Here is an 18,282-nt window from a genome sequence, read left to right as displayed (position 1 = left end):
ATTGTAGAGGCAAAAATTGCGATATTTGTTGTTATTATTGTTTTCGTCGTGTTTTCTTGGCTTGCATCGCACAAATGTAATATTGTTGTTTATTTTGTAAATAATTATTTTTAAAAATACAAACCAACAAGAAAATAATAGTATTTTTTTCTTTCTCAATTTACTCACGTATGCATGCAGATGACAGAGGAGACGCCGCATATATTTGTGTTAATTGTAGACAAAACACTTGCTGCGATGCTGATGAGTGATCTCGTGTACTTTCTTTGTGCGATGTGTGTGCGCTGCAATAAAACAATGTTTTCGATATAAATACGTGTGTTGTGATATTGTGCGAGATATCGTTGTTAGTTATTTCGTTTTGAAATTGTGTTTCGTCGTGATGTGTGTGTGTGTTTTTGTTTGCATTTTTTTCTATTTTAAAGTGTTTGTCTATTTTTATCGCGCTCTAACCTAAATATTGTATCGTGGCAGACACAATAGACCTCTTGAATGATACTTTACTTTGTTTTGTTTCTCCTCGTTGCTTGTTTTGAGCACAACAATGGAAGTCTTGAGATGATTTTCCAAAGATTTTTCTCCTCTCTCTTGAGAATAGAACCTTAGGTCACTGCCAAACGTTTTTCGAATTGTCTGCCAACTTTTTCTCTTGTTTTTGTTTATTTCCTACAAAATTTATGTGATAATCACATCGTTGTTTGTTTACCGCACATCGCAGTCCGAATTCCGACGATAAACATCGTGAAAAAACACACAGATAGAAAAAAAAAGTTTCTAAAACGATAATTAAAGTGCCAATAAAGAACACACGACGACGACGATTTTTTCGGTCAATTGGTCGATGATGACAAAAAAAAAGCAATAAAAATTTTCGCAATTTATGTCGAGAGTTTTTTCTCTCTTTGAATACAAATAAATATTAACAAAAGCCTATCTTTCCGGGTTGAAGGAAAGTTAATGCAATTATCAGTGTGTGTGACCCTCTTCAAGTGATTTATCTATTGAACATTCAAAAACTGAACTCGTGCATGTTTATTTAAAAAAAAGAGGAAATTTGTTTGTTTAGGCAAGAAAAGAGATATTTGTCTAAAATTTGTGTAAAGGTAATTCAATTTGACGTGAAAACTTGGATAGGCTAGATTTGTGCAAAAAAAAAGTTTTCCAAAGCATTCCATTAATATTGAATGAAATATAGATTTTTTGTATCTCTGACCTACTTGGGTAGTCATGCTTTGAATTGTTTCAGGATTCGCTTCATGTCTTCCATAATTTGACATTTCCACATTTTTCATTTGTTTCCCTTATTCTGATCCGAGTCTAATCAAAACATTTAATTTCTCATTACAGACCGCAAAACCAACGTTTATTTTCCATCATTTGGAATCAACAAACAAAACATTTTGACAACTCAATATTCTCGTCAATAAACAAGCCAACTATAAAACACCGGAAAATATCTACAGTACTTTTGTACTCGTCATCGGCATCACGCAATATATTCAATAGAATAAGTAGTGCAAAAATTTTGCAATATAGCAGCAAAAAACGGAAACCGGACTCTAAATAATTTGTCTTCACATTTACACTCATTTTCTCTTCAACACAAAGGCAGTTGTGCAAAAAAAAGAAAATAGAAAAGGCGGAAAATCAATGAAACAAGTGTCAAATTACTTTAATTATAATTGTACATAATACAACTATATACGACAACAGGTGCAGTAAATATCGCAAGTTTTATCACATGTCACACGTGAATAACTTTTCTCTGGGTAATTTCTGACATTTTCTTTTCGTTTCGTATTTTCCGAAAAGCGGAACAAGGTATTTAGCAACGAGTGAATGAATAAAGAGCTAGATGATATCGTTTGCAGAGAATGTCAGTCTAATTAATTTATTATGAAGACATTTACTTATTTATGTATGTAACTTACCTGCCATCGTTTCATAAATTCCTCTTCCGTTGTTTTGTTGTGCTTGAAATATCGTAGCAGCTTAAGGTCCTTGATTAAAGCAAAGCTTATAGAGGCTCTACCTACCGAAAGAACATAAAATATGGGATTAAGTGGTTAGGTTGTATTTTGATAGTTTGTAGCTAGTTACTCAATAATGTCGAGAATTCACTGCAGTCCGTATTTTAGTGTGGTGTAGACAAAAGTCCCATGAGATGCCTTCTTTATTATGCGGATCATCAATTATTATTCAGTGTGTAGTTGTTGGCATCTTTGTGTGAATGAAAAGGAGAAAAAAAGGTTGTTTTTATACTCAACAGGCAGATGATATTTGATGTGAATAGTAAATGACCAGTTTTTTCTCTGATGGGTTTTAATGAGGACATTTCGACAACATACCTCAATGAGTTATCAGTTTATGATGTTTCGAGACTTGTAGAGAAGTTCAAGGTTTAAGAAACTTTTTCAGTTGAGTTTGTCTCAATTGATGCTTCGGAAATCAAATTGAAGCTTCTGGTAATGTAAATGATTGAAATGGATCCCTTCAGAGATCAGATAACCTCTTTAGTGAGATTTCTGATCCTTAAAGGGATTCATTTAACTCATCAAGGAATCAATCTGACTACTTAAGTCTTAAGAGGTCAATTTGATCCCTTCAAGAAGAAAATTTGATCCCTTGTGAATTGTTGAATTTAACAAGGGATCAGATTAACTTCTTGAAGGGATCAAATTGACCTCTTAAGTTGTCAGATTGATTCCTTTATGAAGGAGTTAAATTCAATCCCTTGAGGTTATCAGAAAACTCACTAAAGGGGTTATCTGATCTCTTTTAAGGGATCAATCTTACCCGTTTTTTTTGTCCGTAAGGTTGGAGGTGACTTCTATGGATAACAATTAGGTTCAAGGTTTCTCGTAGATTCAATATCGTTCTTGGTTTATTTCAAAGTCTTTCAAAGCTCATGGTATGAAGAGAACAACAATTTTAGCTATTCATCCTTCTTGAATAATATTAGCCTACAAAAAAAACATCTGTGTCAAAGCTGTCTCCCCTTTGTTCCTCATTTTCATATCAATCATCATCAAGTTTCGCGAACCCATCTAGCTGAAGGAGTGATTGCAATTTTTATCACCCACGTTGATAAGGATAAATTCAAAGCTTTGCATAAAAATTTAATAAAACGTGAAATTCCAACGACTACTTTTCGCCGAATTCTTGTCCCGTCGAAATTTTTATCTAAAAATATCCCAAAAAAAAAATCCTCACACCTCATGCAAAATTCATAACGAACGAGTCCTTTGATCACATTTGAATAATATTTTTTTAAAAGCCACCTTTCATGCTCCATTCACACGATTCATCGTCATCGTCGTAGTCGTCGCAAAATACAAAAAAAAAATTGTGGAGTCTTGTTAAATGAATGATGATGCCCTTTTTCCTCAACCAAACCATTCAACTAACACAAACGCATTAAATACGTATTTAAGCACGTTGTCGTCGTACATTTGTGTGCCGAGGACGTCACAGAGTTTATCGTTTTTTTCGTTCCTTCTTCCATTCCCTTTTTCCTCTCGCTCTCGTCAAATGTTTATTTTATTATACACCATTTCAGTGTCTATGTAGCAGGTGATTATACTTTCAATAGCGATAACCTCCTCATCACATCACATCGTCGACGTCGTCCTCGTCTTTGAACGAAAATAATATCGGCGTGCATGATGCGCAGCTCAGACAACGCAAAATTTGTTTGTTGAACTGACGACGACGACGACGACTTCGACATGAAAATGCGTGGAAAAATGTGTTTGTTACGGAATGAGATGCGAATGACGACAGAAAAATACAGCAAAGGGCTGTATGAATAATAAATAAAACGCAACTTAACGACAATCGAAGGAGGCTCATGAAGCGTCTGTGTTCGCGTGAACAAAAGAAAAATGTTGGAAATGCCGCATGAAAAAGTTATGATTGATGCAAATTTGAACAACAAACCAGAAAATATGATAAATTTTTTCCTCTTTTTCTCTTTAAAGGTCATTTTTACCGTTTTTACACAAATACAAAAAAAAATAATAAAATATCAAAAGTACCACCAAAGCAAATATAAGTGTGCTAAAAATGTGTTTGTCCAAATAAATATAAATTAAATCGTGTCTACAGTTACTAAGTGGATATTTTGTAAGCAAAATATTATACCTACCTAAAAAAAATAAAAAAAAAATTATGTGAGATAAAAGGAAAATACAAAAAAAAGTGAAAATTAAACAAGTAAAAAAATCTTAAAATTAATTAATTTGCAACAAATATACAACAACAACAACTAAAAGTAAAGGCGAAACAACATGGGCTGTGGACAAAGCAAAATTCATCTGTATCCGCGTAAAAATAAAAGTAAAGCCAATGGAAAGAAAAGTGGTCATAGTAAGTATAATACATCCAATTAGTTCGTTTTGTTCTGTTTTTTTTTGTGTAATACGAAAAAAATATGTAGGAACATCTGTTGTTAATGTTTGTTACTTTTTCGTTAGTTTTTATTGCGCTCTGAGATAAAGCTGCGAGAATTTTTTTTTAATTACAGTCGCAGTGTGACATCGCATTAACTGGTTTTCTTTATGTTTGGGGACCTTTTGTAAACTTTTTTTTTTTGAAGTATAATTTTCTTTTAACTTTTGCTCTATTTAAGGATAAAACTTTTCCTGTTCACTGTCGAAAAAGTTAATAAGGGTTTTTTGGAAAAATATAAGAAAATTTTTTACTTACCTTTGTAATTCTTTGCTTATTATGCAATTCATTGTCATCTTTTTGTCATCTTTTTATCTAAAATTTTGTCCCAATTTACATTCTAAGACTTTGACCCAATTCACAATCTAAATTTGCCCAATGTACAGTCTAAGACTTCGACCCTATGCACAATCTTAAATTTTGTCCCAATACACAATCTAAAAATTTGCCCAATGCATAATTTAAAATTTTGCCCCAATGCACATTTTAACCCATTCACATTCATCCTAATGCAAAATTTTTGAAAAACAGCTGAAAATTATTTGAAAAGAGATTAGATTAGCTCTCTTAAATATTCATTAAATGAATACTTACGACCACACTTTTTGCTGTCAATGACCTCCAAATTTCTCAAATACTTAAAATTTCTCTCATTTTTTGATTAGAATCAAAATTGCCTATAACTCTACGTGCTGAAATTCATATTCATCCTTTGCCCAAAATTAGCAATGCAAATGAAATGATGAATTTCCAATTCCACAAAATCAAAGATAAAATATTTGCAAAACTTTGCCTGTCAAATAAATAACTTTTCTTTAAAGAAGAAAAAAAAAAATAAAAGATTGAGAGAGCAAAATATCATCGCTTTCATCTCTTCGCAGTACTATCATTCCCATTTCAGCAATCATAATAATCATAAAGTAAGATTGTTTATTGCAGAAAATCATTCAAGTATGACGTAAAAAATAACAAATTGATACTGTAGTGTGTATTATCGCAATATTTTTGCTTCTTATTCTTGTTGCTGCTGCTACTGTTGCGTTTTGTGTATTGAATTTGCCATATAAAATAAATTATATCAGATTTGACTTTTACACACACACAAATCCCCACTGTAGACTATTTAAGATGGAAAAGTTTTTCCACTCTGATTTCGTTACTTTTTTCTCTTTTATAAATATTTTTTGATTTTGAAATGTGTACAAAATAAATACGTTTAAAAAAACGAATGAAGCAGAGATATAAGTAGCTCATAAATATTGCAAACAAAAATTTTGTTTTTTCAGATAAAAAAGTTTTTTACTGTGAGGCGTCTTTAATTTGAAAACGAACTTTCGAAAAACAAAACAAAAGTTGGGCCATGCAATTTATTATATTAGCTGACTCAGGAATTTTCGCATATCTCTCTCAATGTTTTTCAACCTTGGCAAATATTATCTCTTGAAGAAAAAAGTTGTCTAGGCACCTTTTTCTAACAAAATTGAAGGAAAAGTCCTTCATTGAGATTATTTTAGTTAGAACAAGTGAGCAAACAAACTGTCCCCTCCACAGAAATAACAGAAATAGTTAAAAGCATGCTTATTAAAATAATAATAAGAAGGAAAAATAAAACTCTCATACGTTCAATTCCAAACTAAATATAGGATTACGATTCATTTCCCGACGCCGACAACGACGACACGAGTGACGCCAAAGAAAAGCAAAAGAAATAAAAGCAAGGTACACACTGACATAATTAACTTATGTTTCTCTGGTGACACATTTGCAAAGTTCATATAACCAGAAAATGAAGACATTCGCTTGTCGTCCTCGGCATCCATTTACGGCATCCATTCACAATCGTTTATATTTGGGTCATTTGTGATATGGAGCGCAGTGCAAAGAGACACAAGAAAGGCGTAGAAACGTAATATTTTTAACATGAATTTTGTTATTTTTAGAATGCTCATCTCAAATGTGCTGACTGGATATGGAAAAGTGGTGAATATGGTATCGAGTTACTGACTCAAATTTCTTTTGTGGAATTATTTACAAAGTTAGCCACATCCTGAGATTGAACTGAAAATCTCTTTTCTGGAGTTTTTTTTTATAAATAATTTTTAACATATTTCAACTTTCAGAAATTATCTTGTCGATGGCTTAAATTCTTCAAATCGATAAGATAAAATCAAATTTCACAGGTTCATTTTATAAAGTCTTTGTTGAAAATATTTCAAGTCAAAAAAAAACTTAATGCTGTAAAACTTATTAAGCCAAAACTATTTGACATATGACTTCAGCTTGAGAAGGAAGATTTTTCAACACGAGAAAAAAGGTATGAGATCAACAGAAGAGAACCTCTGAATTCAAAAAATCCCTAAAGTTGAACTTAATGCTACGGTACCACAGATACCATTGCCTCTGCTCTCATTTTAAAAAGAACTAAACATGTCAGAAACGATTCAAAGAATTACATCAAAAAATTCTTCGGCACTCTTCAAAGAACAATGAACTCTCAACTCCATCGGAAAAGAATAAAGTCGCGCGCTTATACATAACTCCCACTGATATCCTTAGAGATGGAAATTCTTATTTCAACGCCGTACAAGCGCTTATAGTCGCAGAGAGAATCCGCTTTTTGCAACTCGGTATTATAATTAAGTAAATTAAGAACTATAGCTAAATTTGAAGATAAGAAAGACATTTTTTTCTCAAATAAGTGAGGATTCGATAGAATTTTTTTTAAAATCATACCTAACTATAAAAATTCAAGGTACTTCTAAATAAAATTTGTGACTTTCTTCATTTAGAATTAATTCAAATTTCATCCATAAAATCAGAAATCATCCATCTTGGTTAATTTATTGCTAATCTTCCACGCTTCCAAATCGAATAACCTATTAACCGCTTTTGCATATGAGGGCAGTTATCTCTCCTCCTGTGTTGAAATGAAATATAATTTCTGTACTTTTGCTATTGTGGACACAAATGCATTTGCACTCCACACAGGCAAGCAATGACATTAACATTCAACACATAAACTGCAAAATTTTAATTGGTGGTCTGAGTCTATTTTCAGTTTTAATAATAATTTTCTCGGGCCTTCTCTCTGTTTGTGCCTCCGTACTGCCTTTGCCATTGGAGTAATTGAGTTGGAAACATAATAATAAATTTTTACTAGTCAAATTACGAGTACGAGGCTACAAAAGTTTATATGACAGGAGAGGGCATGGTAATGGAATGTGCTGTGCTTTATGGGACTTTTTTCGCACTCCACACATTTTACACAAGGGCACAATGCCAAAACAACGAAAAAATTTGTTGTGTTTAATTTAAGGTTTTTATGAGAAAGATTTGAGCTTTTAATAGGACTTTCATGGCGACTCGTTAATAAAACGATGCGGACCGATGATATTAGCAGAATAATAATTTAATGTTTTATTTTCTCGTTTGTTGTTTTTTTTTGTTACCCAAGCCTTAAATGGTTGGGAAAATAATCGGATCTGCAAAAGTTTACGACTTTTTTGCTACTCTGGGCGGATGTCATTTTAATGGAAAACTTTTCGATTAACATGGAAATTATGCATTTTCTATGAGAAAATTTCCCTTTTTTACAAATGCAAAAAACGTTTGAGACGAAACAAAAACAGAACAACTCTGAAATTGTAATTTGCTATGAAAGAAATGAAAGAGTAAACGTCGGAATATGGTTTTGTTGGTCACTTCAAGCTTTCTTTTGATGGAAATTCAATTGAATTTAATGCGACTGACGTTTTTCCAGCTGGAAATAAAATTGAATGAACTTGTTAAGGCAATTTTTATAAGAAAAATTTCATTTAAAAGGCAAAAAATAATTTTTTTTCTTTAAAAATAGACAAATAAATCGTAAATTTGTCTCGTTTAATGCAAAAAAAATCATTGACACGAGTGACTGCCATCCAAATTTAGCAAAATCCGACACATTTTCATCCATGTCTGGGTTTTGCGTCTGAAAAATTGCAATTATTATGACCATTAAATGCACTCGAATGCACACTACCGAGGAAATGTCGCACCATACAAATGACTAATGGCACTTTTCCAACTATTTTTTTTTGGGGATTCCTTACAAGAAAACATTTTTTTTCTCCGCCAAACGCACCAACTTTTGCAATTACTCAAAAATAAATACACTTGATCGCTGAAGAGCGAAGAAAAAAAAAATGCGAAACGTTAAAATAGAACGATGACAATGACCTCTCCGACAACATTTCAATTAGTTTTCGCCGCATGAAGCACGAAAAAAGCACTGACTCATTATATAAATAGAACCTGAAGCGCACGCAATGCAACGAGAACCGAAAAAAATCACACCCATTATTTTTTAATATTTTTTCTTCTTTTTTTTTGCGTGAAACCATTAATCATCGTTTAGCTGTTCGCGTAATCATAAAGAAAAAATATTATTTTTCGGTGTGTGACCCAGACATTCGTCATACATTTCTTTCGTGTGCGCGGTTCTTTGCATGGGGAAATTAGGGTCATGTGGTGAATTTTTCGTCTGCGATGAAGTAATTTGCGTAAGTGAATAATTTGTTGGATTTCGAATAAACATATTTTTTACGACGTGTGTGAGTAATTGTGAAAAATAATGAATTTGCCGTGAAATTGGGCAACATTTTTTTTATTGTTTCCGTGTTCGTAGTCGTTAATTACGTCACTAAATGTACAATTAAATGATGTTTGATTAACGTGATTTTGTCACGAAACACGAAAAAAATGGACCTTTGGGTAAAATTTCATATAAAAAGTACCAGACTTCTCCACGTTGTTGTTTAAATTGATCGACTCGGAGGATTTGATGTTGCTTCGAAGGCCGTTTGTGACTCGTGATTTCGTTTTTCCCTGAGTTCCTCGAGTTTTTTCTTGCACAGCAGCTGTTGGACCATCAGATGACTCAAAATTTTGCCTTGGGTGTCGATAATTCGGTCAGATTTCCGCAAAAAATCCTTGGAAACGTGCGAGGATGCCATCGAGCGATAAATTTTGCGGATGCGTTCTTGGTTTTTGAAGAGATTTTCGTTCACGAGCAGCAAGTCCTTGAAGAAACGAATGATTTTTGATGTTTTTCGGGAATTAAAATGGGTTTGATCCATTTTTGTGATTAAAATTTCAATAAAAATTATTAAAAAATTGCTAAAAGAAGTTCACGTGAAGTGAATTGTTGATGTTTACTGAAGAAAGTGACGTTCATAAGAATTAAAATTTTGATGACATCTTTTGATTTCAACACAATTTTTTGATTTAATTTTAATTTTTTTTAAATTTTTCGAAATTTAAGAATTTTTATTTCAAAAATTAATTTTAAATCAAATTTTAAAAAAAATTCAATAAAAATTAAAATTTAAAAAAAAATTCTTTTAAAAATGTTCATTGCGAAGATCTAAAATTAAAAAAAAATCTAATTTTACAAAATTTTAAAAAAATTTTTGATTGAAAATATTTTTAGAACTCGATTTTTAATTGAAAATTAAAAAAAAATACGAAAAATTTTCTTAAAAAATAAGAAAAACTTCGAATTTTTTAAAAAATTATGAAATGTAGGCAAACGCTAATTCAAGTCCTGAACCGGTAAATTTCTGACAGCTTCTTAAGATAACAAAAACTTACAATTTTTGGTCTTTAGTTGCTCGTCTTTCGCCCAAAAATCATCAAAACTCCGATTTTCTCTCAAAATTTCTTCAATATTTTCCTTGAAAACATCTCAACTTTCCCAAATTAAACATTTTGTGACTCACTCCCAAGAAATACCAATGAAAGAATTGTCATTTCCGCTTAATTTTGTCCATGTCATAAAATAAATTACGACTTGCACTCACACCTTTCTTGTGTTTTGTCTCCCCTTAACCAACTCCGAGTCATCTTTGTCGAGTGAAGGAAACAGAATTTTGAATGCAATTTCCAGGTGTTTCTTCCTCGTTTTCTGCGTCACACCATTAAAGCCGAATTTGGTGCGAACGCAATTACACACGACAAACAATCATTAAATTCGCGATTTAGACAGACATTTCCTGCATTTGACATGCGGCGGCGTCAGAGGTGCGAATGACGAAGAGCGATAAAAAAAAGTGTGTGCGACAAAAAAAAACTTGTTGATTCGATTTTTATTTCGCGTCGCAGCAAGCAAGTTCTCGTCAGACACGCGAGAAAATCTGTCAGATTTACAACGGGATTTTGCGAAATTTATTTTTAAGAATGGGATTTTTCGGGCTTATCGGTTGTTTTGTTTTCCGTTCGCACTTTTCGCTCCGTGCGATATAAAATATTAAATTGGAGCACAAATCGCGTGAATTTGATCACAAATTTTACGGTTGCTCATTAAAAATTTAAATTCTATTCGATTAAAGTTTTATAATTATTTGTTATAATAAATGGACCGTACTTCGTTCGTGGTAACCAGAGATGGAAAATTATATTTTTGGTTCAGGATCTAAATTTATTTTCAAAAAATTAGATTTTAGATTTTCAAAAAAATGTTTCTTAAACAATATAAGAAAAAAAAAAATCTAAATTAAATAAATTTGTTAAGTTTGAAATATTTAATTTTAAAATTAATATTTTTAAAATTTGTTAAATTAATTTAAAATGCAAAACTTTTCTTATTTTTGATTTTTTGTTCAATTTATTTTTTTTTGTGACTTAAAATATTTTTTTTATTAATATTTCATTATATTTTTCGACTTAACTTTATTAAATATATTTTCTTAAGTTAAAATTTAATAAACTTTTATTTAAAAAACTTAATAAAATTATCCCAAAATTTCACAAAATTTTTGGTAAAATAACTAAAAATTAATGGATTTTGGTTTATTCCAACTTAAACATATTTTTTTAGATCTTAATATTTTTGACTTAAACTTAAAAAGCTTAAGTTTTACAAGAACTTAATTTTTTAAAGTTTTTTCTTTTTTTTTGATTTAAAGTTTTTACAGCCCTGAATATTTTTTTTTACGAAAATTTGGTCGAAAAAAAAGGCTAAATTTAATTTACATTTTACTTAACCTTAAGCTTAAGTCGAAATATTTTGTTAAAAAACTTAAACTTAAATAGTAACTTAAGGCTCAGTAAATGTTAAGTTAAAGTCAGAATTAAAAACTTTTCGACCCAATTTTCGAAAAATATTATCGGGCTGTAAAAACTTTAATCCAAAAGCAAAAAACTTAAAAAAAACTTAAGGACTTAAGCTTTAACTTAAGGTTGAGTCAAAAGAATTAAGAACTTAAAAAATTAAATTAAGTTGGAATAAGTCAAAAAACAATTAATTTTTAGTTATTTGACCAAACTTTGGAAAATTTAGAAAAAAAAAATAAATTTGTAAATTTAATTTATTAATTTGACTTTTTAAGAAGAAATTTTTGCTTTTGAAAAAAAAAACGATTCTTAATTTAAAAAAAAAAACAATATTTAAAAATTCAATATTTTTTCATCCTTTTTTATAATTTTCAACGAAAAATGGAAATTTTTAGATATTTAAAGCGAACTAAACCAAATTTGCCACACTCCGCGAACGGCGAACCTAAAACAGCAAAATTTTTATACAACAGGTTTATCGATTTATTTTACTTTTAATTCAATAAAGTTTAATATTGTGCGTTACTACTGCGAGCTCGAGCTACGTGGCTGCACGAGAAATTGTTTTATTTTTGGATTCACACAAATGAAAAGGTATGTTGTGGGATGAAGTTTATGCTACAGTAGGGTGATTTGATTAGGATACGTTCGAATGTTGCTCGAAACTTTTTTTTTTGTTGATGTTCAAAAGGACCAAAGTTTGCTGCCATCGTGGTCGTGATTCGATTTGAAACTTTTTTTCCACACACAAAAATTTAATTTAAAAACTTTTTTCTAACCTCCTGGAGGATTTTACGAATTATTGTGGACTGACTCGTGACTCAAAGAGCGACCTATTTATTTAACATTGTGACAAATTGATTTAAAGCAATAATTAGATTTTGCGACATCATTATTATGATTATAAATGTAAACAGTAATAAACAATTTTAATGGAATTTACTGTGCGGCGCGCGCGTTCGATAAAAAAATAATTTTATTTCATTATTTTTTTAAATGATGTCGAGTTCATCCATTATAAATAAATATTTATGAACACAAAAAGCTGTCCATCGAACGCGGTATCGCTAAAAATACGAGGGATCCCGCAAGAGCCACAGCAGACAACTTTCCACGTTCACAACTTTTCATTAAAATATTGCGAACAGCAAAAAAAAAAACGTGTTTGGAAAAATGTTTTTTTTTTGGCAAATATCCAGCGAATGCTTGAAATGGAGCAAAACTATTTAATGTCTGAACAACGCGCCCGAAGACATGAACAACGCAACATATTGTCTTGAATTGTTTTACATTTCTTTGCATTTTTCTTCTTTTTTTTTGCTTGTTATTTTTGAGCAAACCACTTCTCGTCGATTTTCTTGCGGATTTTTATTGTTGAGATTTTTATTTTGCAGGATTTTAATGTTTTTATTATTAACTCAGCTGTCAGAAACATCTATAATCTATTAGTGGAATTTTTATCCTTCTGTCTCGAACAAAGAAACTTTTTTTTTCTTATTGTTCGTCGTTGTATTACTATTATTATTATTTCGATCCAATTGAGGATAATGCTCCATATTTTATCTGGATAAATTGCTTGCAAAAAAAAAATTGGGAGACGAGGTCGATGTACTTTAAAAAAAAATTTTAAAAAAAAGTTTTTTAAGCAAATAGATTTTTTTTTGTATGGGAAATGGGTAAAAATATATTAACTTTTGTTCTCTTTGAGCAAAAATTTAATTTTTTTGTTGAATTTAATTTTTTTTCGTTGCTTTTTTTTATTGCCGTAATGCTCTGTTTTTGTCATTTTTTTGGCTTTTTCATATTTTAATTAAAATCTAATATTTTTTATCATTTCTTATTAATTTTTTTCTGTTTAAAATTAATTCTAAAAAATAAATAAAAATAAATAAATAAAAAATAAAATAAAAAGAAAGTAAAATAAAAAAATTAAAAAAATAAATAAATAGTTTTCTCAATTTGATCCTCCAAAAAAATTTTTTTTTTCATATAATTTTGTCTATTTTGATGTAGGTATTTTGATGTATATGATCATTTTTTTCTTATTTTTATAAATATTTGAAATTAAATTTTTGGTTTTCTTCTTCAAGATTTTTGAAAGTTTTGACCTTTTCTGATTATTTACAGTTTAAATTTGATTTTTTTTTTAAATTTAATGTTGAACTTAGTCTTTGTTCCTCAGTTTTTGTTGAATTTTTAGTGCTTTTCTAAAGTTTATGTTAAAAAAATTTTAATTGAGGTTAAAATTTTTTCATTTCAGTTCGAATTTTTACTCTTTTAGCACATTAATTTTCAATTTCTATCTTTTTCTCCAGTTTTAATGAAAATTTTTTAATTTTCCAAAACTTTTAGTTGTAAATTTATAAATATTTGATCAAAAAATTTTTTTTCCGTTGCTTTTTGGTTCAAATCTGGAAGAATATTTGTAATTTTTTAAAGTTGTATCTCACAAAAATTATCTCAGAAGCAATAAAAACCATTAAAAATACATGAAATTAACAAAAATCAATTTTTTGTATTTTTTCAGATGACGACAATGACGGCGACGAAGAAGAAGGCCAAAACACCGACGATCACGGTCGAAAAGACATCACATTCAATGAAAAGGACAAATTGAATGATGACGATCAGCTTCCCAACAATACCAATGACGCCAGCAACGGCGAAATTACCATACCAATCCTACGTAACGGACCATTACTACAAAGCCAGTAAGTATTTTTGCGATTTTTCCGCCTTTCTTAGATTTTTTTTTTAGAATTTTTCTTGAGTGCGCTTGATTTTCTTCTAAAAATCAAATGAACCTTTTTCTAACAAAAACTTCTTATTTGCTGTTGTTTTGCGTGTTGATGTCGTGCCTTCACTCACCTCTTTTCCCATCGACAAACCCGACAAAAAAAAATTAATTCAGAGAAATTTCCAGTAGTCAACAAAACTTTTTTCGTATGCTTGATGAGAAAATTGAGCAGGGACCTGATTACGACTCAGCCAGTGAAACGGAGATAGCATTAGAAGAGGCAAGACTGAATTCGCTGATACATCATTGGGAGTCGGCGAGTATATCGGCATCCGTTTGCTCTTCCAACAGTCGTTCACTGCAGGGCACGCCCATTCGGCAGGTCTCGTTGAGGTGAGTTTTTGTCATTTTTCATCTAAAATTAAAGAAAAAAAATTAAAAAAAAAATTTTTTTTAGACAACAACTTTTAGCACAACAGCCAAAATTTGCATTGCAGCAGCAGCAGCAGCAACAACAACTGATCGGTTTAGGTGTCAACAGTCCAAATAAACGACCCGACGGTACGACAATACCAATTAGACCAATGCCAATACAAATGTCCGCCCAGGCAGCGTTATTCAATCAAACGAGTTACGCCGCATTGGCGGGTCAACCTCCTCAATCCACTGTGCCCACTATACTTTCATCATTGTCATCGTCGTCGCCAGCGACTCAGCAGCAGCAACAACAACATCAAATGCAACAACTGCCTACATCTCAACAAACTCGTAGTACAAGAACATTACCACAAGAACCACCATTACCTGTAGCTGTGACACAACAGATTCTACCGAGCATGGGTCCCGGATCGACAGCGACAGCGATGAACTATTTTTCGCAACAACCACCGCAATCATATTTTGGGGAAGCTTTACATCCTCTTCAAGTGAGTTTAGCATTTTTTCTTCTCTTGAAACATTTTTTTGAACTGTTCTTCATACAAAAACCTGAAAATTTAGGAATAAGTCAATTATGAATTAATAGAAGCGATTCAGACTGGACCTTTGTTACACTCAAAACACAAAAAATACACACAAGAGGATTGTTATGATCTCAAAAAATGCTCAAAACTTCAGGTAATGTGACGCGTGACGATTTTCTGAGACTAATGTAAAACTTCAGTATTGGGTTCCTTTAAGCTTTCATTTAATTTTTTCTAAATTTTAGTCTAAAAAGTCAAATTTCGAACTAAAAAAAATTTCAAAAAATATTTTTTTACATTTGAAAGGAATTTTTGATAAATTTTTAATTTTTTTTGAATTGAAAGTCGATTTCATGTCAAATTTTGAGACATTTTTAAGACATGAAATTAATTTTTCTCATAAGAAAAGTAAAATATTTAATTGATTTTTGAAAATTTCGGTTCAAAATTGTAAATTTTTAATATTTTTTTAAATTTTCAAGTCATTTTTTGACTTTCAAGAATTTAATTTAGAGCTCAAAATTGAATATTTTGAATAAAATTTCATTTTTAAATTCAGTTTTAAGTAAAATTTTTTTTAATATTTAAAAGTTGAATTTAAAAAAAAAATGGAAAAATTTTAAACCTTTTTGATCTTTAATAATTTTTTTAAGAAGATAAATGTTCGATTTTTTGAAAAATTTCATGAATTTTTGAAATTATCAAAAAAAAAACAATTTTTTAAAAAAATTTTTGGAACCTAAAGCTGCACTTAACACAATTTTACGTCGTCACAAGTATTGAATTTTGAATTTCTAACACAAAAACGTAATTTAGAACACTTTTTTACGCCGCTAATCCACTTTAGAATCGCTTCAACTTCTTCTTCTTCTTCGTAGTTTGATCTCAATTTCCCATCTAACTCCTAAAAATACAAAATTTTAACATAATTTTAATAATTTTTTAACAGGTTCAACAAAATACTAATAATAATCCTCCGCCAGAACCAAGGTTTCCTCCAGCAATAAGTGTACAAAGGCTCGCTCCTCAGGTACAGCGGCAATTAAGGGAAACGCAAGAACTCATCAAGGACTCCACTGTGCAATTGTACGCAGCTGGATATGGGAGTCCAGGTAATTTTTTTCAATTTTTTTTTAAATTTTAATTTTTTAATATTTTTTTGTAATTTTAGGGCCACCGCAAATGCCGATGATGCGTGTACCACAACGATCTCGTAGGCCACCATCAACACTGGAGACACAGTATTCACAAGAATTGTCGTGATATATAGAAAATTAGGTCTGTTAGAGGTACTACGGATTGTAGTGTCTTTGTTGTCGTCTTCGTCGTCAGATCGTCGTTGCCGCTAAAATATTTCAACAAAAAAATAAACATAAAAAAATTATATAAAAACTATTAAAAAAAAGGAAAAATAGAATAGATTTTTAATAATATTTATAAAAAAAGAAGAAACCCTTTTGTGTCATCTCTCATCATTGAACAGAAAAAATAACATTTGAATTAAATGATTTTAAAAAAATTCTCTTTTTACACAAAACAAAACACACAAAAATGCAGGTTTAGTGAGCTGATAGAATATATTGTTAAGTTTTATTCTTATAAATAATTAAAAAATAGATTGATTTCTGAAATCTGAGTCCTTCCTTAATTAATTCTAATTAATTATTAAAACATAAAAAAATATAATTAATTATATTGAATAAATAAATTTTATTAAACAATTAAATAAAAGTATTAAAAATAACTAAAAAATTATTAATATTAGCATTAAAAAAAACTACATTTAAAAAACTGATGATGATAACTTATGCGTATATAAAAAAAATATTTTAGATAGATATGTCGAGTTATACGATGAAGCTGAAATTCGTTTTTCTGTTACACGATCTTTAATTTAATATTTATTTTTCAAAATTACAAAAAATAACAAACAAATAAATCTCGCCAATAATAAATAAATAAAAAAAGACCATTATTGTAATATACTCTTATACAAAATTACAAATATAATAAAAAATAATAATAAAACCACCAGAATTATTTTTTGGTAATGCCCAAATTTTTTATGAAAAGTCAGTCAAGTAAAATAAAATAAAAAAATGTATAAAAAAAATATTCATACGACATGTAGTTATTTATATATATGAAACAAAAAAAAAATATAAGACAAAAAATTTTAATTTAATTTCTTTAATTTTTGAACGAACTGTAAGAAAATTAAAGCAATTTTCCACTAAATCTTTCATTCTTGGCCAAATAAAAAAAAAATAAAATAAAAAATGAATATCAAAAAAGTTCCAGGAATCCCCTCGTGATTTTCTTAAAAAATAATTGTGTAATAATTAAGAAAGAAAAGTAAAAATTTAAAGGAAAAAAACATGTAAGTAAAAGTTGAAGAACAAAAAAAAAACAATTAAAAAAAAGATCTTATGTGACAGTAAAAAAGAATTAAAGAAGTAATTAAATAAAAATGTTAGATTTAAAATAAAATGTCTTTTTTAATTTTTTATTTTGTTGCGAATTTATTATTTCGTAGACCAAACATCGATGGTAGTATTTATTTAGCGTATGCTTTCTTTCACAAACTCAAGAAGAATCATAAATTCAATCCCTTTAACCAATTGTTGGATGGTCCTGTATTTCGTGAACTATCGTTTTAACCACGTGACTTGAGAAATCTTTGAAGTAAACTTTATTAGCAAAATTTTCAAAAAATCTCCTGAGAAATTTTTCAAATAATCTTGACTTGAAAATTTTTTTAACCACGTGACTGTAAAAAAAAATCGGAATAACGGTTAATTTGAAATTCATTTCCGGAACAGCGTTTCAACCCGGAAATGCAGTAACTTTTTGAACTAATTTTATCGCCTTACACTTTTCCCGCCAAAATTCATTTCCGGTATCCCTGTAACAAATCGACTTGGAATTCCGAATTTTTCAATAGCTATAAGCTTTAGTTAATAATTAGTTACATATTCCATTTAAGGATTCCAAATGAGGCCAAAAATTTCTAAATGAGTTTCAGTTTTTAGATGTTTTTTACTT

At 29.9% G+C, this 18,282-nt stretch overlaps 1 protein-coding gene across 1 annotated transcript; it reads left to right on the top strand.

The window, feature by feature from the left end:
- The first annotated feature begins 4,262 nt into the window (after window positions 1-4,262).
- Window positions 4,263-16,500, top strand: LOC134828965 (mediator of RNA polymerase II transcription subunit 15). Its single transcript, XM_063841957.1, has 6 exons — window positions 4,263-4,368; window positions 14,066-14,249; window positions 14,462-14,668; window positions 14,733-15,201; window positions 16,187-16,349; window positions 16,409-16,500. The coding sequence occupies exons 1-6, from the start codon at window positions 4,290-4,292 to the stop codon at window positions 16,498-16,500; spliced, it is 1,194 nt and encodes a 397-aa protein (XP_063698027.1). The 5' UTR covers window positions 4,263-4,289.
- Window positions 16,501-18,282: the final 1,782 nt, after the last annotated feature.

The sequence above is a fragment of the Culicoides brevitarsis genome, chromosome 2 (genome assembly GCF_036172545.1).
Source record: "Culicoides brevitarsis isolate CSIRO-B50_1 chromosome 2, AGI_CSIRO_Cbre_v1, whole genome shotgun sequence".
Taxonomy (NCBI): domain Eukaryota; kingdom Metazoa; phylum Arthropoda; class Insecta; order Diptera; family Ceratopogonidae; genus Culicoides; species Culicoides brevitarsis.
The sequence above is the reverse complement of the archived record's forward strand: the minus strand, read 5'-3'. Positions and strand labels throughout refer to the sequence as shown.

Excerpts from the sequence above, each read along its gene's own strand:
- LOC134828965 (XM_063841957.1), top strand. The coding sequence starts at position 4,290 with ATGGGCTGTGGACAAAGCAAAATTCATCTGTATCCGCGTAAAAATAAA. Across the intron at positions 14,250-14,461 it reads GGACCATTACTACAAAGCCA|TAGTCAACAAAACTTTTTTC; the intron begins GTAAGTATTTTT and ends AGAAATTTCCAG. Across the intron at positions 14,669-14,732 it reads ATTCGGCAGGTCTCGTTGAG|ACAACAACTTTTAGCACAAC; the intron begins GTGAGTTTTTGT and ends AATTTTTTTTAG.